Here is a 26497-nt window from a genome sequence, read left to right as displayed (position 1 = left end):
AAGGAAAAAACGCTATTAAAATGTGAAAATATTGAGATCATTCTCCTAAACAAGGAGAAAAGCTAATGTATGGTATAACAGCTCATAGGACACAGTAACACTGGAGAACAGGGAGACCTATTTAGCATTTCGATATATACAGTACAGCTATACAAACAGTGCCTTGGATTTACAGCTGACTAATCTGTTACATAGGAAAACAGAACCAATTTGTATTGCCATACAGTTAAGTTTAGGGCATTATTGATATATGCACGAATAATACTTGCTTTGTCAAAAAACATGCCAATGGAATGTGAAAAAACACATTGCGATCTCCACCGAGAATCTGAAGCATGCAGGGATAACTGGTCAATACTTATTTCTGTCTTTCAGAACAAACAACTTCTGTATTTAGAAAGGCTGACATAATAACAGCCTTTGAACAGGAGGTACTTTGATGCTGAAGCTAAATACTCTCTATGACTCCTGGGGAAGGGAGGAGGCTGGCCTGTGGTAGGGAGAAGAAAAATTTTACTGCGTCTTTTGCATCCTGAAGGTTACACAGGCTGTACTGCAGATACAATAATAAAAAAGCTTTCTATTTCATTCTTCCAACAAAATCCAAACAAACAAAACAACAACTTAGATACAAACACCTGGCCAGAGCAGATATTGCTGCCTACAAAAAAATTCATGATTCTCCCAACCTCCATACCCTCCCCCTTTTATTTTCAAGTTAAGTGGATCCATAGTGCTGGATTTATAGTCCTTTAAAGAAGGGAGATAGTTGTTGGATAACAAGACACTAGAACTAAAGGACGCTTATGTTATTTAATGACATGATTACATAGAGAAAGCTATGCAGGAAAAAAATAAGAATAACTGAAGCATCTTCAGATCTATTGAGCTCTGTGCCACCACTCACTAACTCTCTCAATATACCACTTGTCCTTCTCTTGCTACAGATAGTGGACATCTTGCCACGCAGAAAGCTGGCCAGCTGGCCTGGACATGATTGCTTTTACTCCCTCACATGCCTCCTTGAACATAGCCCTCAATCCTACTGAGATTACGTTTATGTAAAGGGTTAGTGATGTTAGTTAGCACCGTCTTAGGAAACCACAAATCATTGTTAGTGCAGGCTATAGGAAGAAGTGCAAATATGGAAAAAAGAAGGATGGAGGGATTTGTTGTATCTTTTCAAAAGTTAGTTAGGACTAGTGAAACTGTTGTGCTTGGACAGATGGCCTGTCTACACCTGGCATTGTGCCCTTACCAGCTGAAACCGTGCTTGTTGGAAGGTGTGTACTTCTCCAGCAGAGCTGTTAACTTGAGGAGCGAGTACTTCTGCAGCAGGTTCATCTGTGCCACGGACTGGCAGTTGATCTGCAGAGACGCCGAGCTGAGGCTGGGCCGGTGGGAGCTCTGGAAGCTGTGCCACCTCAGCCTGTGCCTGCAGAAGTGACAGGGAACAGAGCAAGGACAGGTCACTGAGACATTCGCCTCACTCCCTGCAACGTGTGTCAATAGGAACATACACTCTGAGCTGACCTACGTGGCCTTGCACTATCAGACATCCTCAGAGGGCTCCAAAAACTTTTTTTTTTTTCTCCCAGAAACCCTTTCAGTATCAAGTCAGTCAGAATCAAAAAACTCCATTAAGAAAAAAAAAAAAAAAAGGCCTCAAATTTCAAGACACATCAAACGGGAACTAAGCTCTTCTAAAAGTCCCATTAAGTTTATACAAGCAGCTGTAGGCAACTAAGGGACAACAGAAACCGAGCCCAAAATGATTTGCACCAGTTTTAAAAGAAAACTGGAAACAAAGTTAGAAAGAGTTCAGCCCCTTGCTCTATTCACAATATAAAATACGTGGTGAAACTCCCAACAGAAACTGGGAGGCCTCTGGAGCTCCCCCAAGCCCCTACTGTGCTACAGTGATCAAGAAAAAGTAAACAAGCCCCATCTTCCCTGCAGATTTAGTGCCCTAGCATGCTATTAAGAAACAGCCTGCTACTGAAAGTGCATTTTTTTTGAGACAGTCTAAAAGTCCAGGCTTTTACTATACGCTGACACAAAACAGACCATACTTCCACTGGCTCTCCTAGCCAATTTGAAAAGTGAATAGTACTACTTGAGGTCCTTCTCCCTCCCACACACCCTTTCGGTTTGAAGAATCCCCACCCCCCAGACCTGCCTTAACATTGCTCCAAACGCTGACTTGCTGAGCAGGCTGTTTTTCCAGTGATGACTTGAGCTGAACATATAAACATATAGCTATGAAGTGTGGGAATCACTTATCTACAAGTGTTGTACAAATACTTTCCTTGGCTATAATGGTTTTTGGAAGTGATGGGAACAGCACATGTGTGCTTCAGTGGCCCTAACTTCTATTACAGGAAGGCCTTAACTGGGTGTGGTACAGCTACTGTAGAACCAGTGGGTCTGGAGAGGACCTCAGTGGGGCCACCCCAAGCCCCAGCACTCATGAGCTCACCTGCTAGACCGTGTCAGAGATGCGCCCACCCCAGAGTCCCTTCTGTCTTGCATCCCTGAAGGCTCTTCTGTTTCATTAAGTGAATTCCCTGTGCTGTCAAGGTCACTCGGTGTTGTTCGATCATTATCTACGTCAAGGTGGATCTGCTTTGGGGAGGAAGGACAGGGGGAGATGGAGTCGAGTGCTGAGTCAGAGTCCCCTTCATCCGAGAACTTCTCTGACCACTGGTTTACTATTCTCTGCATCCCTTTCACATGGTACAGGATGTCGTCTAGTTCTGGGAATATGTCTTCGTTTTCAAGGTCGGCCAAGTCACTCGTACTGGAATACAGGATCGAGCCTGGCACGTTGTCATAAATACTCAGGCGGCTGCTCACTGAGCTAGCGGAGTTGCGCCGTTTTCCCATGCTCAGCTCTTTGGAGCTGTCTCCACTGTTTTCCCTCCGGAGGGTGAGATGGCCATGGCCATGGAAACTCCCTGTCCTCCAGTTCACGGAAGCATTGCTTTCTGTTGGGGAGAAGTTGCCATTGGAGAGTGCTTTGGGAAAAGTGCCGGGCTTGTGATCTTCTGGGATAAAAAACACGGTGTCTTCTGCAAAGCTTCCCCTGTTCTTGAAGTTCTGTTCCATCACATCACTGAAGGTCGACTGGTTGAAGGGGTCAAAGCCTTCCAGGTACATGCCCACCCTTTTATTGTACGCACTGAGGCTGCGCGTTCGCGTGACAGGGCTGGGTGTGCTGACGGCACTGCTTGTCTCAGACTGACTGCTGCTGCTGCTGGTCTGGGTGGAATTGGAGACACTCCTTTTTCGTACCATGGGGAGGCTGATGTGGTTGCCATTCAGGGCAGAAATCTCCACACAGTTAAGTTGCTTCAGCTTATCTTCGTCCATGCCCTCCTGCAGGATGGGCCCGCTAATAATAAGGCCGAGCTTTGAAGGAGCTTTGTTCTTGCCATGGTGAGAGCTCTTGATTTTCAGGCTCTCCATTCTCTTGAGCAGGCTCTTTGTTTTAGACTTGGTGTTCTTCTCATTTGCTTTTGTGTTGAAGCTGAAGCTGTTCAGTTCCCTGGGGGAGGGCAGGCTGCTGAATGAGTCATCATTTGCTACGAAATTGCTTGACGAACAAACGCTCACAACGGAATTTGTCCTGGTGGTAGATGCCTCACTCTGCAGGGTTGGTTGGTGGCTGCTGGTGCTGCTGATGCTGAGAATTGAAGCCACCTCCTGCCGCTCGCTGAGGTCTGTGAGCACGCTCTCACGGCTGGCCGCGTTTGTCAGGTGGGGAGCTTCTGGGGAGGAGGTATTCAAGTCTGGCTTTGGAGGGAACACATCGAACTCCTCAAGCCTCGACCACCTCTTGCTGTCCCTTTGAAAAGTCCATTTGCCACTTATTGCACACGGTTCATCTTCATCTGAGTCTTCACTCTGCAGAGAAAAAGAACCCTGGAAATAATGCTTGCAAACTGCCAACATCACAAATGCAGCTGCATTTAAATACAATGCCCACTAAACTGAGTTAAGCACGACCTGGTTCTCATGAATTTAAAGCAAAAACAGTCTCTTACTTCAGGGAGAGGAAGTTTAGGCCATAAAGCCTGTCAGAAGAAAAGATTACAGAGGACAGACAGTACTTTTTAACAGTTTTTAAATACAAAGGATATGTGCTTCGTAAAAAAGAAACAAACAATGCAATCTGCTTTAAATTGCTCTTTTCTGAAAACCTTAGTATCCATAGACTTTTAATTAATTGGTCACAGTGGATAGCCCTCAGATCAATGGAAATTCCTGGCATGCATAAAATTTTAAACTGGAGTCAGTCCGGGGTTGGGGTCCCTCTGGACTCTCTCCAAAGTTACACTCTTTTGATAGTGGCTCTGTGTTTATACTCCTCTTTGCAATTAAGAGATGTTTCTCATACATTGTGAGTTGTTGCAGCTTAATTCCTTACCCATTCTGGAAGTTTAAAAGGTCTCCTCACTGTGACTAATGAGACAGCAAAAGAAACTCTTGCACTGCTACAGTCTGATGCCTCCAGGCTCCTACCTGGTCCACTCTTCCTCCCACAGGCTAGCAGCTAACATTTTAAGAATGTCCTGTGAAGTTTCTACTTCAGTCTTGCTCCAGGCAAACTTTAACACTCATAGATAGCAAGCAGCAAAAGCTCACTCGCGGTATAGCACGTAAGTAAATTGTAAATAGCATCTTCCCTGATTATGTTTGATGTATGACGAATGCTTGAGGGCACAATTACACGTACATCACTTATGTCTAAGTCTTTTCATCTAAATCCTGAAAGGGAAGGATCCTGGAACTGAAGTTTTTGGTCTTCCAAGTATCTGGAAAATTTCATGTTGCACGCAGCTAGAAGAATGAAGCCAATGAGAGCTATTTGAATGTGACACCATGAAACCACAAAATAACCTTCACTGTTCAGAGTAGGGAAGACTAATTGCCACACAGCTCCATGGGTGCTGAAGTTTCACTTAATTTGTTTAGATTGCTTTAATTTAAAAACAAGTACACATGCACACCTCAAACTGTAACTATTTGTGTGCCAGGAACACAAACACTCATAGTCTGAAAAATAAGTAAGTTATTCATATTTCAAGTATTTTATTTATGCATACTTCAGTTCCTTATCCTCTCCTGGTGCCTTTTTTTTTTCTTTTTTTTTTTTTTTTCTTTTTTTCTTTTTTTCCCTCTTAGCACATTTCATCAGCTCAGGAAGATAAGTGAAACACCATATTTATTTTTTATAACCAAATACACACAGGAAACAGAGCAAGTTTTATTCTCTTTTTTTCCCAGCTAATACAACCAGTGTTTCTGTCCATTACTCAGATGAAAACCTAAGAGGACTGGCTTGCTTTATTTAGAGTTTTCCAGAGGAAAAATGTCACCTGAAACTGTCAATGGATAATAATGATGGTTTGGTGGTGAACGTGGTTTGACTGGAAGAAAGGAACAGCAAGGCAGTCTTAATTTGCAAAGAGTCAATGCAACATAAACAAGCATATGTTTCTGTCAGCACAATTTTTTCCCTAGTATTAAGAAGCTTTAAAGGCTAAGAATTTTAATGAAGTCAACAGCAAATGGGAATGGTATCAAAGTCCATCTGCCAGAACATGAGTGGTGAGTGAAAATCAGGAAGAACTGAAACAAAACGTAACATCCAGACTCCGGAAGAAGTTGGGTCTGGTCTGACATCTAGCAGCAATACTGATCATTCCAGTGTTAACAGGATTGAAAAACAAGGAGGAGAAATCTTCTGGTGGTCATAAACAGGCAGGCCAGTGGTATACCCCTACTTTAAAAAAGTTCATATATATGCTGCCTCAGAGTGTTATCTTCTGGAACTTGGGTGCTGTTTCCAGCATACCACAAACAGATAGGGAAAGAGGGGATTAATTCCTGGTAAACAACCTCAGAGCATTTGTATGCATTCTTCCTAAGGGTAGGGCAGCATTGTATTGCCTTAGTTCAGTCATCTTTATCTGCAGTCGTCATATCCCAAGGGACAGTATCAACTACTGATCCCTCCTAGGACACCCACATAGTTTTAAGACAGCTATCAAATGGTACCTTACTAGCAAAATCCAGCAGCTCAGCTTTCAGTCTGTACTACCTTACTGAAGTTACAGTAGGTCCTCTCTTCTTTCTCACTACGCTCCACAGGGATCATGAAAAATCAAGAAACCCTTTTAACTCCTCCTAAACTCCCTGGAGATGTGTAAGCTTCCTAAAAAGGTAGTCAATATATTCTTTAAATATTTTGCTTTAATTTTGAGCTGTAATAAAAACCAAACAAACAAAAAAAAAACAAACACCACCAAACAAACAAGGAAACAACATGCCAAATCCTACAAACGGTCATCTCTTTCACATGCCAGACACAGTCACACTGCCTATATTGTAATAAAAGAATACAATTCCAATGTAATGGCAAAGAACCAAAACCGTGAAGATTACATCAAGGACGATGTTCTAACATTCAGGTCAGCTCATTGTGGCTGGTCAGGATCCCCTCCATCATGCCTACTAATTACAATCCCGCCTGAGAGCAAGTAATAAGCTACAACACAAACAACTCCACTTGCAGGCAGACAATCCTAGTGTTTTTCAGGCTGAGAGATGCATCTCATGGAAGAGTTAGCTAGACAAATAACCTTTATGCAGGTCCAAGCCCTGCAGTTTTCACTAAGTGAGAACATAAGATGAAATATAAGCAGAGTTTTGACTATGAGTCATTGGCAGGTTCAACTCGGCTGTCATCCTACACTACAGCTAAACAATCTGCTAGGGTTTTTTTTTTTTCAGTTTTATTAACGCACAATGCTGTAACAGAAGGTGTCAAAGGTACTTACCCTTTTCCTGTGGGGACTGATTTCTAGCTTCATCACTGCACATTTGTTTAAAGTATTTAAGCGCCTGCAAAGCAAAGGAAACCATATTAAGAGAAAACTCCAGTGTTTTGGCACAGACTATTTCAGTTCAAAAGCTCTTGTGAAGGCTATCCCCAAACTGCTTTGCATACAAATAGCCACAAGCAGAGTTTCAATTAGAGCCCTAATTATACTTAACCATTAACCCATTACATTTGGCTGTATTCTAACTTCAGAGGGAGGGATGGATGACTATTTGTCACTATTACCTGAATCAAAGTAAAGAAAAGTAAACAGAAACTTAGAGTAAGTTAAGAAGCGCATTGTAATCAATGAATTGTAATAATTACATTTATTTAAATACCAAACATTCAAACCCTGAAACAATCCATCTCAACAGCCTGTAAATAAGAGAATAGGCTTATTTGACACTGTACACATCTGTACAAAACAGCACACCACTTTAAAATTATACTTTATAAGCTGAAAGCTCAAACAGGAAAACTTATTTTCCACTTCTTAGGGGCCCATTTTGTTTGTGAGAAGTGTAATATAATTATTCTCAATACAATCCTGGGACAACACAACTATCGTTTTTTAAAAAAGGCACATACATGTACCTCATTTTTCCTTCCTAAACTAAAGTTTCTTTTATGTGTAATAATGTTGGTCTTGAGGACTAAAATTTAAACAATAAAAATAAATTGCTGCAGTAACAAGAATTAACCAGCCTCCCTAAGACATGCAAGAGCACTCTGCATGCACATCTCAAAGTACTGTATGAATGTATATAAGCATCCCTGTATTCTCTGATGAGCTTGTGATTCAGCATCCCTAAAATAAACTAAGCACTCTTTCTTATTCCCCATCCCCTAGACCTGTCCATTCCTTCTGACAGTCATGGGAAACATCACATCCAAAGAAACCTCTCTGCCCTCCTTCTGTCCCCCGTCTTCCTGCCTCCCTCATGGAAAGCTTCCACTTGCGAGGCTGTACTGTGGGCTAGAGGAGCTGAAAATTCATTTTTCCATTTTTTGGGGGTGTTGAATTTTGCCCACGTCAGCTCCCTGAGCCACGTGAATGGTAACATGTGAAGGGGGGAGGCAGAGGAGAAGAATTGCCCCTTTCATGCAAATTCAACGGGCAAGGCTGAGGTTTAAAAAGTCTGCTTCATTCTGAAGGAAGTGGTGTAATTTTCACTTACTTCATTCAAGCAAAATGTAAAGAACCTGTACTGGTAGCTTTGAAAGAGTTGGATAAAAAAAAAAAAAAAAGAGTAAAAGGATAAAAAACGCTGACTTGTCCTGTTGCTTCAGATGAGTCTTTTCAGATTCCTGAAACTTGTAACTTGAATCTAGAAAATGTGTGCACAGGAAGGATTACTAGTTTCCTCTCTTTCCTCTTTCCTTTCATGCACAGGATTGGTTGCAGATGGTATTTACACAGGGCTTGATCCTGAGGCCATCAAAGAAAATGGAAAAGCTCCTACTGGTGCTCTTGCTGCAGTCGTGAGGTAAAAAAGGACGGTTTGATCTATAATTAGACCCAGCCACAACACAGCAGAAAAGAAGAGAAACAGGAAGAATTGCCATGGGTCAAATGGTAGGCCAGTGGCAGGGTAGGAAAGTTATCCAGATCTCTCCATTTTCACCTCTGCTCTGACTTACAGCAGGCGCAATCCTTCCTGCTGCTACTGGTGGGTGCGTGACCTTCCCAGCAGTTGTGTTTATGGCATGGGTGAGGAGTGAGTGCCCCACATACATGCTACCCAAGTATTTGGTTTCTAAGAGGCCACACAGCAGCAGAGAGCTGCTTCCCTTCCCCTGCTTCACAAACATTCTCCTTCCAAGCTGCCGGACCTCAATGGCAGGGAATACTGCATCATTTTCAGTCCTCTACTGTGTAATAATTTACAAATTTCACACTGTGGCAACCTTTGACTTATGTGGGGAGCAGCTACCACTGAATCCCTGCATCAGGCTTTATCTTGCTGCAGCCTATCCAATCGCTAATAAAGGCAATCTCTGATTTCACAAAGATTACATCCACAGACTTTTCTCCTACCTAACTTAAAACCCTGAAATAGGTGAAAATAGGGACTCTGAGAAAAAAAATAATCCCCTAGCACACAGGTCACAAAAACGAATATGAAAGCAAGATAACGTAACCCCCTGTGAGCAAGGTTAAACACAACAGCAGGGAGGCAAATAAAGGCTCCCTTAAACATCTGACATAATTTCATCATAAAAACAGTTTCCCTTTTAAAATCCAAATGCTCTGCAGCAACTGCCTCAGGTCTGTAAGTTTCATTATATACATCACACATCCCGCTTTAGCTTTTACGTGGGTTCAGTGGTGCCCAGGTCCTGGAGCTAAAGGACCCTGAAAGCACAGCATGGCATGCAGAGCTGCCTTCCAAACAAGTTATTGAGTCTGCACAGCTAAGCATGCAAGGTTCAGGCTTTGCCAGCACAAGAATTACCCATACAACTTTCACTAACATTCACTTTGTGTATGCTTTGCAATACATTTTAAGCATGCAAATGCACATTCATTTTCTACAGATCTCATCAAACTGGTACTTGTTAATGAACCTCAATTTTCTCTTCTGGCTCTGGACCTTCTCTCCAGATAATTCTGCTCCCAGGTATAAACTCAGCTCATAATTTCTCCACTGACAGGTAGCAGATTCTCATTCTTTAGCTCTGTCTTACCCTGCCCAAACCTGTCTCAGTGACACCTTCACATGGACTTCTAGAGGAGACAGAGTGACGGGGCAGGAGTGCTGCAGACAGTGGTTGCAGCCACTTACACCGCCTTGCTATCTCAATCTCCATTTCTGCAATGCCTCCTACCCTGTCCACTGTCTTTCTGAATGACTGCCTGGATGACAAGATAATGTTCTTTCCCATCATTTAGGTAATTATCTTTGGGTCGGCCCTCTCTCTGTAGGCCTGCACATCCAGGGGGTATCTCACTGTGGAGGAGAACTGTGTTACACCTCCACCACATCCCTTCTCCTTGTCCTCCATACTCTCTTACCTGGGCTCTGCAAAGCCCCTCTTCCTAGTGGTGACAAACATGACAGAGCCTGCTTTTCGGTCCCAGTCCCCAAACTGTGACTGGCCCATATCAGCCCAGGGCTACTGTGGAAACCTGTACCAGCTGGACCCTAAACATGAGGCACCAGACCTTCTCCAGGAAATGAGCAAACAATGTGCTCTTTCCAGTCATCTTCTCAGAAATGGCCGAAGTAGCTTAGCTTCAATTTTTATTTTATTTTTTAAGAAATGCAATCTGGGTAACATGCACACTACCAAAAATTTCAACTTGCATGGCTAACTTCAGCTATTTTATAAATTAACCTATGGCCTTGTAATAGGAAGTCTTTGTTAACCTAAGAACCAGTAAGTTCTATATCAGCTATAACCACTTGGTAATTCATTCTGTGGTCATTAACAGCAGAAAATTCTCATCCCACACACTCAAGAATAGTGGGAGCAGCAGAGTGCATCAGATAAAAGCATTTTATGATTTTAAACGAGAATTTTCCATCTCAGTAAGTGTATGATCTAGCTTTGAACTTCAGTTTAAAATATTTTCCTAATGGATTTAAATTCTTCATTCCTTACTACAGGGCAAACTCCAGCTCCATTATACCTGTAACTAATTGATGATACAAGGGCTTTTGTGTCTTGCCGCAGTGGACAGTCCCTGTGCTGGCTCCCAGGGTTCATCTGCATGTTAAAACCTGCAAAGGAAGCCAGCTCTCCACAAACCAAGCCATACGACCAGTGACTGCTGCTTGTGCTAATCCATTACAATCAATTTCTTGGATGAGAAATCCTGATGGTACAAGATTTGAGAAACCTCTTGGGTAGACAGTGTGGCAGTTTTCTAGTTACGTGTGAGGAGATTAAATAGGATTTCCATCACAGCTTGCTATGTAATTCGCACTTAGCAACAACAGCCTTTAGGATAAGCATGTTTCAGTACTTAGCTTCATGAGCGCATTATGCAGGCAGCTGCCCTCTCAAGATAAATTCCCAACCATTAATCTACACGGAGGCTTACGAAACCAAGGCCAGCAGCACTTGATATACAGTCTCTATGTGAAGCATCCCAGCAAATTAAAGCAGAATCATGACTTACATTTTTAACCCTACATTACGTGATACAATCACTAAATGACATTTCTTAACCATTTATCTTCTGCTTTTACCAAGTACCATATGCTATCTCTGTAATTCAAGTCTCAACTTGCTTTTTACTTAAAAATTCTCAAGAAAACCCTTCGTGGGGTGGCCATTGAAACCCCTTCCATTTAGAAATGAATTTTGCAAAGCACTATTACCAAACTGTTAAAGTCATGTTAATATTATGGTTCAATAAAATTAATGTAAACAAGAACTGACAGTACTGTTCAGATGTAAACTATTGTTTTAAATGCTTCAAACTTAAAAAAAAAAAAGTCCCTGTCATTGTGACTTCTACAGTCTTTTTAAAAATGATTTTTTCCACGTGCAGTAATTAGAGCAAGGTGATTAAAACTGCTGAGAGAAGACTGCTGGTTATATTGAAAAGCAGATTCTCAGCATGGAGAATTTTGTTACCATTAACTGCATACAGCATTCATTTAGCTCTATGCTGAAAATGCAAATAATTCCAAAACTACTCTGATTTTTATTCAAAAACAGCAATAGACTTATGGTTGTGAAACAGCTCTAACTCCTTTACTAAGCAAAATCCTCTACTGTTTACACACTGACCATGGCATGAGTCAAAATAAACCTAGGTTTCAGGAAGAAACACAGCATTCCACATGACGTAGCCTCTCCATGTTTTTTAATGAGCTTTACAAAATTAAACAAGGAGATGTGAAAAAAAATAATAAAGGTGGAAACGTGATAATGAACTGCTTTTGTTTAATACACATGACAAAAAGCCAAATTCAGACATGCAGGATGATTTTCAGTTTTATGTTAAGGTAGGATCTGAATGCTTCTGGAGAAATTTTAGCTTCAGTTTTAAAATTATTATGTAAAAAATAAGCCACAGGCTTCAGAATGATATAGTTTTGCCTTTAAAATCTGCCTCAAGCTACATGAAGATGCACACTTCTTATGCACACTACATGGAAAACAATTTGAAAATAGAAGTGAACAGGTTATTTTACAATTAGCAGACTTGTGAAAGATTTCCTAGTTTCACAAAATTTGTATATACCCACATCATTTTGGCTTGCTTAACTTTATTAGAAGGCTTAAAAACACAAGATTCCATTCTTAGGACAGATCTTTTTGCTGTCCTCTAAGTTCAATAGAAGTGGTAACTGCTTTTATTAGCAGCAAGTCTCCGAGAGATATGGAGGACATATTCTTACTTTTACCAGTAAGAAACGGGCTGTTGTCTTTTTCCCCCATCTGTCTAAATAAGCCCAGGTTAAATAAAAAGTATTCTTGCAGGAGAGCACTAGATCCAAAATATGCTGGCTTGACTGTATTCTGTTTTCCTGGCAAGGGAATACCATGCTTCTGGGAACCAGCATTTATTCACATCGCTGTACTTTCTGTTCAATGACTTCACAAGCTCCAGAGCACACAAATAAGCAGACCAATGTATCACATTTTAATGCTGACGGAGTAGGCGCTTTACACTGCATCTTGATTGTGAATTTACCGTGAATAAAATTTTTCCCCTCTCAATGACTGAACAACAAATCTGTTTCCTTAGTCTGAAAATCCTGTAAATATTTCTGAGGAACTTTAAATTCCATTTTCTGTCTTTTCCTTCCAAGCATGATGGCAAGAGAACACTATAAACTTAAAGCCCTTCTTAAAAGGGTTTTGTAATTCATTAGAATTATTGACATTTAGAGTTGTGGCCATCAGGCATGTAGCATCCAAAGCGTTCATTCAGACGACCATTTGGAAAGCTGCTATAATGAAGGACAAAGGGAGAAAACTGCACTTATTTCTAGGTAATAGAAGATATGAAAAATTATTGCATTTTTTGCAATTTAAGATTATAAACTCGCACTAGAGGAGGCAATCGATGGATGGGTAAGTGTAAAATGGGGCCAAAGTAATTGCTTATATGATAAAATTGGTAATACTGGGGCTGTAGTTCTGTAAAAACAAGCTGCCCCACACAGCCAAGTCTTGCTCTCTCTTTTTCTGCCCACCCCTTGTGTCCTGCCTTTGCAGTTGGCTCTGTGGTCATCCTCTGCACCCACTCCAGAGTCCATTACTCCTTTTCATGTGCTGATCCAATTTCCTAACCCAGCAAGGACTACTGAGGCTTTTTTTAGCTGGGTAAGCAAGTTGAATTGGTTCGTTGTAGGAGCCCATAAACAATTAAGATAAGCTATGGGAGCATGTGGCTGAGGGCAGGCCAGCCTTGGAGGTGGCGGTGAAGCCTTTAGATTCACTCCCATTATCCTTTAGAGCCATCCACATTCACTTCAGTGATCATGGTGTACATAGGGTGATGCCCTGCCCTGAGGTCAGAGGGTAAGAGAATGCAGCAGCATGGCTTTGTGAATACTGCTCCCAGAAAAATAATTCCTGCATGGGAACTGATGCTATAGTTGTATGTACAGACTGCTGTCACCTACACAGTTCTGCTTTCACATAGCTTGCTCATTTGGGAATCAATAATAAAAGCAAGTAAATAATGAATAATAATAAAAGATACAGCTATGAAATAGGTACCAAAGACTTTTGTTACAAAGACTACTGCCATTTTCCTCCCAGCTTTGATTTAAATAAGATCCCCAAACACTACTTAGCCCAATATACTGTTTGGATTAAAAATGCATACCAATAATGGATAACCAAAAGGCCTCAAAGCAATGATTAAGCCTATAGTACATAATTCAGTTGTGGTTATGCTTTTCTCAGGTTACATTTCCCATTATACAGGAAGAGTTTTGTTACAAGATGCAGTGTGATTTTTTCCCACCTACCTGCATAGGGCCTCAATAGCATCTCTGTCCAGGAAGTCATGCTCTCGCTTAACTAGAGCGATGTCAATTGGAAAGAGGAGATCTGTAGGAACAGAGGCAGATGAGGAATCAAAAAAAACAGTTATTCCCAGCAGTGAGTTGTTTCAAAACCACCAGCTGCCTCCAGATGAGCTAACCAAGATGCAAATGATTGGCATTTCTCAGATAAACATGCATCTCACCAGCTCAGATGCCAGAGATGCTTGCTGTCTGTCTATAAGCTTTTGACGTGCAACTTTGATAACTGAAAGCTGATATGCATAATAGGGAAAAAATGAGGAAAGCAAAGATGAGACAACAGGAGAGGAAACAAGGCAAATGTGAACTTCCTATCCAACATCAGAAGCTGAAACTAATTCAGGCTAGCTTTATTTAAAATAAATATACAATCTCCATCAAAGTACCAGTATCTAACATTAAAGAGAAAAGGTCAGTAAAACCCAAATCTCTGGAATGAAAAACAGAATCTCCTTGGCTGTTAATCAAGCAATTTAAATGCTTGACTCTGTTACAACATTGATGAGATATGGGCTGAAATGAAAGAGCGCCAAGCTGCGTGGAACCCATACTGCCTCCTTTCCTTAAAAGATTATTTAGATAAACAACTGGGAGAGTGAGGGGGAGGAAACAATGTTGGCAGAGAGCTGAAAATTTACTTCAGCTCTGAAGCAGTGACTACATATATATTATTTACTGTCCTCCACAGATTCCTGACTGTCATATAGGTCCTGATCTAGCATTCCTTGCAAAACCAAAACTCCCACCAAAGCCCCTGGGTGTTCGTGGCATGCAGCAGTACAAGGACAAACTCCCAAAGTACTGCTGCAGTTTCATACAACTTTCCTGGTCCAAGTGATTGTCTATAAAATGTTTTAATCTCCACAGACAAGGGAAGAGTGAGTTGAAATGAAGAAAAGAATAGGTCTGGTGTTAATTTACTGGAAGATATATAATATTCTTATGCTGACATATTCTGTGAAATACAAGAATTTCTGGCTTTTCAATAGAAAACTGCAGTTTTAGAAGGCAGAGCAACCATGAAGTTTCACAGATTAATCTCCATTTTAAATGTGTACTGCCTAAACGTGACTTCTCGTATTATACCAAACAGATCCATAGTTTTCCCCTTTACTATTTTAAGTCCAAAATGCAAGCAAAGGAAGTGAGCACATTCAATTGGTACTTTTCAACAGTGCTGATCTAAGTCTTTCCTCTAAGAGGGCTTGCATCTTATGTTCTCCCAGATGTTTTCTTGTGGGCACACTAAATGAGATGGGTGACAAGATGTCGATGGTCTGCACAAATCCATTTTTTGTTATGCTTAATTTATGCTGCTGCTGTTTTTGTTGATGTTGCTGCTGCCAAAAGGGCCTGAAAAGGACAATGGCATATTGTTTTCATATAAGGACAGCTGGCTTTTCAATGGGAATGGCTGGCCTTGCTCTCACATCTTGCTCTCACCTCTGCGGTTCTTTTGATGTTAGGCAAGAACATGGTCCTAAATTAGAAACTTAATAAGAGTTTAGAATTTCTAGATAGGACAATTGCAACCATAGGTAGGGCATATTTTTTGAATGCAAGCAATTTCTTAGGAGATTTACAGCTCAGCATAGCACAAAGCCCACAAGCCCACATATTCAGCTGGCAGTGTTGTCCCTGGTTTTAACAAAGACTGGAACCACAGTCCCAGATCTGCATCCTAAGAAAATCTTGGCATTTCCATTGGCATCACTCCCACCCCCCCAAAAAAAAAGGAAAAAAAAAAGAAAAAAAGAAACTGCAAAGGACATTTTTGCCAAGTGCTGCTTTTGAAAGTGCTATTATCATCTCATATTGCCAATGCAGCTGCAAATCAAAGCTCAACTAGATCATTTTTCAAGAAGGTCAGCTCAGCATTTGCTGTAATTTCCAATGGTTATTCACTGTAAATAATGGACTTTCTATGCTCATTCTTACAAGCAGCAGCTGGAGTTTGCTTTATAAAAAAGAAAACCAGATAAGAAAGCACAGAATAGTTTCACCACGGCACAAATAATTTCATGTAGGAGGAAAAAACCCTCTGAAAGTAACGTGTATTAAAAAGGATCTCTAAGATGTCATTCTTTAAAACAAACTTAAGTATGTCATTCTGCATCAGAGCTTAAGGGTAGTCTGCCAAAACTGCAAGTTCCTAGTAGGTCAGAGAGGAAGACAGGAGAAAAGTTTCCTTTTGCTTGAGGAAAACCTTTGTAAAAATAAATAAATAAATAAATAAATAAATAAATAAATAAATAAATAAATAAATAAATAAATAAATAAAAGGATTACTCAAACTAAAGCAGAAACCTGGAGCAAATATAAAACTTTTTTTTTTTTAAATTAAAAAAAGAGTGTTTCAGAATCTCTTTGGTTTTGGTAATGTCTATGTGCGTGGAGGGTAGCAGAAAGCAACCTCGTCTCTAAAATTTATTTTATGTGCCACCATTCATGTGTGCCCCCCAACCTCCCTTAATGGTGAATATTATATCTTATTGTCCAAAAATGAAGCTGCATGTTTGTTTCATATTGATGCCTTGAATGATCACTTTGCGAGCTGTGGTGCTGATGGGAACAGCCCCGGTGCCTACCTTCATAGAGCTGCGCATACTGCGGGAAGCCAGCAGCTCTCAGCCAGTCACAAGCTTCTTTGGCCTCGATTTCTGGAAGAGGACAGAAACAAAGCACCATCTGATTAGTGGCTTGCAAAGTAAAAGCTCCCTCCTTTCTAACAGCTCTTCTGTTATTCCTGTTACAAAGTAAAGATGCATTCAGATGCTTTGAACTGAAACTGAAATTTGCTCATCACAGTTTACTTCTTGTCTCATTGTCAAACGTATCGTAGCATTCACCTGTGATTTATCAAGACCTCATCAGACACAGATGGAAGCTATAGGATTTACAAAATACTTTGCACAGGTTTTCTTAACACTAGAGAAACCAGCTCTGCAATCAACATGAGGTTTTGTTCAACAAATCTTACGATCCTCGTGGCACAACTATTCTGTCTTGACAGAAATTCCCAGCAGGGCTAATAATACTGTGCTTTAACATCTTGTAGATAGTACTGACAGACCCAAGACCAGGAACAACTGACACACTGTATTGCAGCTCACTCAAGCAGGTATTTACTACCCAACAAGAACTTGGTTTCTGGAGGTCGTCAAGGCATTTATGAGTTCCTTGGTATATTACAGGAAATTCAGCTAACTTTCCCCCTCACTGCCCAAACCAGCATGCCGCAAAATGAGATTATTCACATACATATATATATAACAGCGAAAGAAAGGAAACATTCTGAACATGGGCTATATTAGTCTGTGAATAAATTGTACATGAATTCATTTGTTACCTAATAGATACAGAAATAAAGAAAATGTCTCATTAGCTCACAAATCAGGAAATGTTGAGGTTATTTAGGATACTCGCCAAGTGTTCAGGAATCAGACTGGGTTAATTCTGTTCTAAAAATTCAAGAAAGTGCTACTGGGAATTTAGCTCCCTGCTTAGAACTGATCAAACAGACAGCGAACAATCAGAAACTCTTTATGTTCATCTGGCTTTGATTATATTCACTCTTCTTGATGGACAGAAAAGAAAAGCTTCATTATGTCCAACTGAGTAGACAATTTTGCCACCTACTTAGAGAGGATACTATTGCTACCTGCTGCAGAAACCATCCACAAAGAGTTCAATACAATTGCTCAGAAAACAAGTTACTGCACATAGGTGAAGAGCCAAATATAACATAAGCAAAATATCTCAAGATTTTGGCATGTTACAAAATAGTCCCTGGGAGACATAGGTACACAACCAAAATCAGATGAAAGAGCAGACACCTTTTAAGGTCTCCAAAATGCCTGCAGTCCCTCCTGATTTTCCAAACAGCTACAACAGGGTTAAAATATTTGTGCTTTGCCAGGCTGCTTTGCTAGGACACACATCCAAATCAAGGGGTTAAGGTGAGCCAAAGCACAACATTCCAGATAAATAAACAGCTAAAAATCCACTCTCACTGAAGTCAGCACAAGCAGGCATTTGTGTAACTTGTGTTTGCTTCACCTTTGGGTTATGGGACCACATGAGAACAAGCACGTACAGACAGATTGACTTAGTTACTCTTTACATTCTTCAAGTCCAGTTGCAAGGAATTCTAAAGTTTTGCTTAAAGTTTTATTTTAATTTTGCCATTCCCAGGAAGTAGCTGGGAAAGGTAATAAAGGTTTAAAAGGAAAAGGGGGAAAACTAAAATGTATTTAAAACTTCTACTGCTAATAGCAAGAACAGACAGCAGAGTACATATTATTCATATATATCGGATGCAATAAAAATATTAAAAATCTTCAAGTAATTTTTAAGAGTGGTTAAAATAAAATGCAAAATTGTACAGGTCACATCAATCAGAAGCAGCTGGATTGAAAGAGAATTTAACTTGACTAAAAACCTGAATAAGTGATTCCTGATAATTGGTATTTGCCTAAAAATGCAGGTATATGCTTGTAGTTCGACTGAAAAAAGCGTCAGATTCCTTACTCCTACAGGGGCTCTTTAATGTGTTCAAATATTTGTTCATAGGTCCTTTACCGAGCACTCCAGGTGTATGACCTGCAGAGTATTTCTAAAGCTAGAAAATTATGAATATGTATTTATAAGACTTTTTTTTTTTTTTTTTTATGGTTCTCTGTAGCAGCTTTGTGTATCTTTTCTCCAAATATATCTGCAAGTTACATGGAAGTCATATTTCATGGGCACCCTGGTGTCAGTTGCCTTGGGGATGTTTCAGAACATATTTGCTTTCAAAATGCCTTTGAGAATCCCCCAAGAAGTCCATGTAGGCAATGAAATACCTGAGTTCCTCCTGGCTGGCCACAAGAATTGCAGAGGAATAAAACGCCAGTGCACCTGTCCATCGACTAGGCTAGGTAAGTGCCTAGGGTTGGGCACAGGACAGCACCCTGGGTGGAAAAGCAGAATTCATTTGCCTCCTTTTGAGCTCATTTTGGGAAAGGCAAAGCTCTACCCCCTGCTGCAAGTCCTCAGAAGCATAAGGGGTTTCAAAAGCTGTCTAGAAGAAGAGGCCAGGGCATCCCCCATGGCCAAGGCTTCCTCCATGTCACCTCCATCCCCACAAAGCACAGGCCGGAGAGGGATGTGGGTGACTGCAGAGCACTGTAGCAGAGGGAGACAAGGCTGGACCTAAAAAGCAGCCCCTCTAGTCCAATGCCAGTTGGCCACACACTTTCCAGATATTGGCTTTTCTTCAGCTTGGTAGCATCAGTTCTCTGAGTCTTGGTCAGCCAGCTGTCTTACTTTCACACCCAGATGGACATGAGCAGTATGTGCAAGTTCTTGTCCTCCAGATCAACAGTGACCGGGTTGATGAGGGACAAGAGGGATGAACTAAGCTTCTGAAGCTAGATTTTTCCTCAGCTTCTGCCCTGGCAAAGTTTCAGAAGTGACAGGACACCTAGAAGTATTCATGACAGATCATTACCTGAGGTACAAACTCATCGCCCAGCACAGAATGTTCTTGGCCAGGGCCAGCTGAGAGCCACCAGGAGGACAGGCAACCCATCCTAGGAAACCCCACTTTGGCTCTAATTAATCAGCTATGATGTACATGGCTGATACACCATGATACGTACAAAATACGCCCATGATACACCATGGGCGTATTTTAGATGAAGACTTGTCAGTCTTCATCCGAAGCTTCATACGAACTGATACAACTTGCTATGGGCAAGGGACTGGTCTCACTCCCTCCTCACTGCTCCACCCCTGTGGGGCCGCTTCCTTTCTAATGCTGGCCACAACAACTGAATCAAACACCCACGTCATTTAAACCTTTACAATGAACTACAAATCGGTATACATGCCCCACAAGAAATGTATGCACAGCTTTTCAGACGTATGTCCTCTGCTGCCTCCCTCCTCCAACAGCAGGAGGTTCTGGTACAAAGAACTGCCGGCAAGAAAGAAATTGCGCTATTATTTCTAAATGTCCTGATACACAAGAAATTCTCTTAGAAAGTAAAATAAAACAAAACAAAAAAAGGAGTACAATGAAGTCTTTATTCTTGGTGTCATGTAAGCAAACAGCAGGCAAACGTGTTAAAGAGGAAACAGGAAATTTTTATTGGAAACAGCTTTATTTGTTAGTCTGCTTCACAAAGCTGGCCTCCATCTTCAAACCAAGGGTAGGAGTTCCTTTTGTGTATGGTTGGGAACCATTAGTCCTTATTTACCCACTTCCTGGGGGGTTAGGATGACCCAATTCTTCCTCAAACTAATGAGTGAAAATGGGAACTTCTAACTTTGTTTTGTTTAACGTTGGTTAATCTCAGTTCCCAACGCTTCAGATTTGCAGATTTGAAGCTTCATAGCAAAAATAATTCACGTCTTGTTTGATACTGCAACTGCAGAAGGGAAAAACTGTAGGATGTGTATCATCTTTCGTTGGATACCTTCCTTCCCATAGAAAATAAAGAACAATACAATAATGTCCTTTCATAAAAAAAATAAAATATCATAGCAGTCTAGCTATGAGTAAGATCTACTCAAAAGTTAGATTTTTCCACCCGTCATTTAATGGAAGCAAAAAGCAAGGCAGAACAACACACAACTTAAGCAACAGCTCTTTCAGGGTCTTCAGGAAGGTGCAAACCAGATGTATCTTTGTACAGTCACACACTGGCTCCATTTTCACCTAAGTGCTAAACATCGTATGAACAGTTCTTCCAAGCAGATGGTTTCCTCTTGCCTCAACTCAGACACCTTTATGACCGTATTAACACCTCCACACACCAGTTCTACTCATCTCACCTTTTGGCTCTCTGAAGAGAGTGGATTGTAAAATTCTGCAGTGGGACTGGTCAAATCAATGCTGTTAAAATTTAATCTCAGCCAAAATGGACTTCCATTGCTGAAGGTCCCACTCCGATGCCATACCTAACAACCAGTTTGTTCGGGGTTCTTCTAGGTCTTAATTTTTGACCAGGTTATTATAGCTGAAATTAACAGTTTTCTTTTTCCAGAAAAGAAAAAAATATATATATTTGGTAAAATTTGAATACAAAATCATCTTCCTGCTTTAGCTTGCAGGAGACACTCTCCTACGCAATACAGAGAATCTGATTTCTCACCATGAATGCTAGAGATGAAACCACATGCTCCTTGCTGCAACGCATTAAACTCCATCAACTGCTTGCTTGTTTTCTAGGGCACAAATGGAACACAGAGGAGTTTGCTCATCTGGGACTAATGTTCCCATTTAATGGTTGCAAAAGGGCTTTTATCCTTAGAAGCTTGTCCTCTTTTTCTGTCTGTATCAGAAATAACATGTTCTTATATATCATGGTCCTCTGAAATTTCAGGTGCTTCACAAAATCTATGCTCAATTCTGAAACATGGTCTGAAGCCATTAAGAAGCCTGAGACCATTCAGGATCATATTTTTTAAGGCCAGCTGTGGCTCAGATATGAGAAATGTTCTTCCCTGGGTAGAATTCCACTGCTGAAGCACAAGCAATCATTTTTCCAAGTGCTTGAATTACATCCCTGACATGTGAATTGTGGTCCCAACACAGGACTTGATCAAACTATTCCAATCACTCTGACCATAGCTACGTGAACGTGGATGTGAAATCTGAGATAAACACAGAACAAACGGCACTATGGCAGCTGTCTAAAAAAATGAACACGGTAAATCAGCTCTGTGTAATTTGTCATATGCCTGTAGCCCTTTAAAATTGGGACTGTATGGTTTCCTACAACTTAGCCTGTTATGCGTCCATGGCCTCAGATGGTTTTCAGTTTGAAGATGTGCAACTGTAGCTTTGAATATAATTCAGTGCCTTTTCGTAAGTCTGTTTTTACTCAAATCGATATAGTTATATATTCCTTAGGCACTATTATTCCTTATTGCTCCACACCTTTCAGGCAACTAGCACTTAACAGGCCCTAAAGAAAGTAATTAATGAAAAACAGCATTCTACCAGGATAATGACCTTAAAACAAATACTGTAGCTTGGTAAATTTGTCAGTAAATACTCAACCACTGAAAGTCACAGAATTCTGAAAATCCTATTGAAGGTTCCTTGCCAATTTCTAACACATTTGGAATTTCTTCTTGTTCTATATAATTACACCACTACTCTAAAATATTAGTCAGACACATTCAATCCATGAAAGTCTCATTTCTTGAAGGACCAGCAAGTCACGGAAAATACATAATAGGCATGGCTTTTGAACTGATGACAAGCTCGCAGGTTTTGAAGTGTAAGCTAACCACCTTCCCAAGAGGGTCCCTTTTTCCTTTTTGCCTTTAAAGTTAAATTTGCACTTTGCAAGAGTGGCCACCTATTTCTGTATCCTCCTCTACCTCTCTGTGCTTCTATTTACCTTGTACAGTCAAATGACACATGCTGTAATCTCCACTTAACCTCAATGCTCAATTCAAGCAAATATGACTGAACACAAAATATAAAGAAAATATTTCTTACCAAAAAGTTTATGGGAGGAAAAAAGCAAGCTCTTGAAAGAAACCTTATATGGCACCAAATATATATGCTGCTTTCTAGTCACAGAAACCCTTGAAAGAGATGGTGGTGGTGAATGTTACTCAAATATCTCTCAACTATGTGATGACGACTGAAGAAACACTCTCCTTGTGTTACGGCTGGCTTTGGGTTAAACATGGGAATGGCTTTTTCAAGTTACGGAGCCTTGCAGCAAAACAGTAACTATGCTGCTGATGTTATGTATAAACCACAGGACACTGGGAGAAGAAACAGAATATGTTTGGAATTTGTGTGGGAACAGATGAAGAAGGAGTAAGGAAACAGATGTTTAAGATCACATATTGATACCTTCTTTGAAAAAAAAAAATCAGAAAGCTTGAACACCATTTTTTCAGCTGAGCTTTTAGAAAGAAAAAAATTGCTTAACTCCACTGACGAGGTTTTAGATTTGTTTATTCCCTTAATAATGAAAGGTAACTTAAATAGATATATTTTATATATACATTTATGACTGGTTTCCAAAATATCTGCATAGGTGTATGTTGGCTTATTTAATTCTCCCCCCTACCAAGTATACCAGGTTACATAATGCAGTAGCTCTTAGAGCACATCAATCCTCTTGGCCAGCACAGGAAACACAAGGACTCTTTTGTGAATCAGACCTAATTAACTTGAATCTCCTTTTCATAGTCTTCAGCATATTGAAATCAGGCTTACAGTCCTCCTCACTATTTTTAACAGTAACAAAAATATTTAAATTTAGACTTCTGCTTTCTCCAAGTCCAGCTGTGCTGTAAGCCACATCCCCAGCGCAGGGAGCAGCCCAGGTTTTCATCAGAGCAAGAGGAATGGCAGTACCCCATGGCAGGAGAGCAGAGAGGACACAACTGCTACACATAGCCCACCATCAAGTACACTCTAAACCAGGACTGTAAATTAAAACAGGATTGTAATTTATTTCTAAATTATTTTTGCATTTTTAGTATATAGAGGAAGACCAAGAAAATAATTTTAAAAAATAGTCTAAATTAAAAACGCTGTTTAAGCAAAACTAAAGCTTCACAAGGCAGTTTTCCTGCCATAGAACAACTCTTTTTATACATTAAGGATGGTCTTCTCCCATTCACTTTTAAGAAGATGAGGAGATGAAGAGGAACAAGATGTCAAGTGACTTTAAAAAACACACACACATAAAAAAACCTTGAGAAATAATTGGGCACGTGGGTTATTTGTCTGGCCTGATTAACACAGGGTGGTCTTGGAGGAGGATTATTTGGGGTAGAGAAAGCATTTAGTCAAATCCTCTGAAGGAGGTCATGTTGACAGATTCCAGAATGAGAAACGAATCCTCCTCCAAAGATTGGGAAACAGAAGATGACTTTAACTGCCTCTTCTCTCAAAGATGACTTGGTTAGAGTGACCTTTGAACAGGCACTGACGGGCAGACCACTGTGACTCCCAAAGCCAGCATTAGCGCTCTCTCACAGCACCCTGCCTGCAAACCAGTTAGTTTGTGTACTGTATGCAAAGCCCAAATCATGGGCTTGTTGAGCTCTGGTGGGAGGCAAAAGTGAGTAGGTCCAGCATGACAGACATGATTTAGGATATCATAATGGTATAAGGGATGATCCGAGCTGTCCCAATGGCTCAGGCAAGAAAATGGGATTTATACAGTTACTTCTAACTTGTTAAGATTCAACCTCACAACCATCAGCACACACAAGAAGAACCGTATGGGAGAAGGACTACCATCATAAGCCCTTGGTGCTTACCTCACTGATGACCAGTTCCCATCCTGCACCCTGTGGGGGTGATACAACACCAGATACACCAGGTCAGAAACCCCAGTGGCAGCGAAACAGATCAGCTCAAAGCTCCAAGAGTCCCAGCTGACTGCTTATTTCCCCAAATAAGAATAAAAGGTGCAAACCTGGATTTTCCCAAACCAATTATTACTATGTACTTTCCACTTCCACGTATTACAGAGAGTTATAGCATTCTGTTGGTGATGCAGCATACTTGAAAATGCTCTTCTCAGTACCTGGTCACACCTTGCACCTTGAACCTCAGGCATAAGAGAATGGTCTAGATACAGCAGAGCCATTGCAGCACTGCAGAAGAAAGCAGAGAGTATGAAAAGGCAGCAAAAGAGACCTTAACACACACCATGAAGCTTTATGCTGGAAAGTTTCTTGCATCTTAAGATGCACAGGAAATCTGTTAATGAGAAACGCATGTGGAGAGCAGAGGGAAGGCTGGCCACGAGGGCATCCAGAGCCATCAGGGTCACAGAATGAACTTCCCCAAAATGCAAGGATGTGAGGAATATATTTTTCTGAATTCCAAGTCTTCAGTAGAGAACAAGAATAGGTTTGGGAAGGTCAAAGTGTCCACTGCTGGCTTTGGCAAATGTCTTTTATGCATCTCCTCAGGAAGCATTCTTTGCACAGATTGAGAAAAGCATGTGAACGGGGAGTTTATAGATATATATATAAAATAAATACATTTAAAAACAAGTCTAAGGAATTCTGCACCATTTTGGACTTAAAAACAAATAAGAAATTCCCCGCTAGCAATAAGAAGGCCATCATATTGTGTCTTCTTTAGAAGAGGGACTGGATAATGTTTTTCCTGATCCTGTCTTTAGCATAGTGCTTCCCAAGGGAGATGAATACTTGACAATATTTGAAAGAATATTCTTCCTTAAAACCAACAGCTCTCAGCACACTCTTGTAGACACTGACATGCTTCAGAAAGGTGTGTAGTATTACCAGTACCTGTCAGATAACTGACCTCAGAGAATTGCAGCCAACTAGATAAGTTGTGAATGACTTTAATGGTACCAGTTATGTCAAATGGCATACTGTGATAACAAACCTACTCATTTCAAAGGTGTGCTGTATAGGACAAGGTATTGCTCAGTATCAGCAAGCAAGCAGAATGAGTGTCCAGCAAAAAGAACCAGAAAGCTCCAATCACAGTTCCAGCTCTGTGCCCCTTTCATGGACTTGCTCACCACTGGTGTAACACAGACTGGGTATTTTTCCTTAAAACAGGAGAAGGGGAGGCAATGGAAAATAAAATAAAAAAGAAAAAAATGTATCATTTCAGACACACAGGCTCTTTTTTTTTTTTTTCCTAAACCAGTGAAAAATGTATTAATAGCAGTAAACAAGAACAATCTACACTTTGTATCTGTACCCCTGTCCTCCATATTATACACTCCACGAACTCAGTTAGTGTACACTGCAAATGCAACACATTCACATTTATCTCCATTCTTCGGTTCAGAAATCAATGAATCAATCCTGATATCTTGCACCAGTCAGAATTACCTATGGCACAGGAGCAAGCAAGATATATGCCCCTGGAACTGCTGAAATTACCAGAATTACTGGACTTCTGCGCTCACTACATTGCTATAGAGGATACAGCAATCTGTACTTCATGAGACACCAAGGATCACCCTGTATGCCAAACAATATGATAGCCAATGAAGACACAAAAATTATATGGGGGCATCATCTCTTAACTTTGTGGAGATCAAACCATCAAATTTTCTGTGAACTGCAGATCATTCGATTACAGTATTTCTATAATATGCACAGGAAGGAAGGGGAAACATCTGAAGTTATTTTTATTTCTCCAAGTCTTCTGGCTAAACTGTATGAATGCTAGGGTGGGTCTGGCATTGTCTGAAATGTGTCAGGGTCCTTTTGCATAGCCTCATTTCCTTCTTCCTGTTGCTAGGAAGGATAGTTAAGCATGAAAAGCGCTTGTTTACAGTACAGGACCATCCTGTTAAGCACATGAGTTCTCTTCCTCTGTGTCCTTTTAACCAGCCAAAGGTGCAGTTGTGTTTATACTGAAACCAACAGAAAAACTCCAATCAAAGGAGAATTATGAGAGTAATCTGAATCTCTGAAGAAACCCAAACATAGCATACTGTGGTAGGAAAAAAAAAAAAAAAAAAAGGCACTTTATCATGGAAACTGCATCTCTAAATATTTGCAGAACTCATAAATTCTCATGCCTCAAACAAACCATTGCCTAGAATGTAGTGGATAAGAAGAACCCGAAAAGTAAAACCAAATC

At 40.6% G+C, this 26497-nt stretch overlaps 1 protein-coding gene across 2 annotated transcripts in view; it reads right to left on the bottom strand.

Moving 5' to 3' along the window:
• Window positions 1-26497, bottom strand: part of DLC1 (DLC1 Rho GTPase activating protein) — a gene marked incomplete at its 5' end in the record, with an annotated part of 213844 nt that overhangs the window by 9459 nt on the left and 177888 nt on the right. For both annotated transcript variants that reach the window (XM_084285868.1, XM_084285869.1), the window contains 5 exons: window positions 1259-1435; window positions 2480-3906; window positions 6846-6909; window positions 13831-13912; window positions 16476-16547. In XM_084285868.1, coding sequence (XP_084141994.1) covers window positions 1259-1435; window positions 2480-3906; window positions 6846-6909; window positions 13831-13912; window positions 16476-16547 — 1822 coding nt within the window. The remainder of the gene's footprint in view (window positions 1-1258; window positions 1436-2479; window positions 3907-6845; window positions 6910-13830; window positions 13913-16475; window positions 16548-26497) is intronic.

The sequence above is a fragment of the Netta rufina genome (assembly GCF_964035555.1).
Source record: "Netta rufina genome assembly, chromosome: 4".
Classification (NCBI taxonomy): Eukaryota; Metazoa; Chordata; class Aves; order Anseriformes; family Anatidae; genus Netta; species Netta rufina.
Note: the sequence above shows the minus strand (reverse complement) of the source record. Positions and strands in the feature narration are given on the sequence as shown.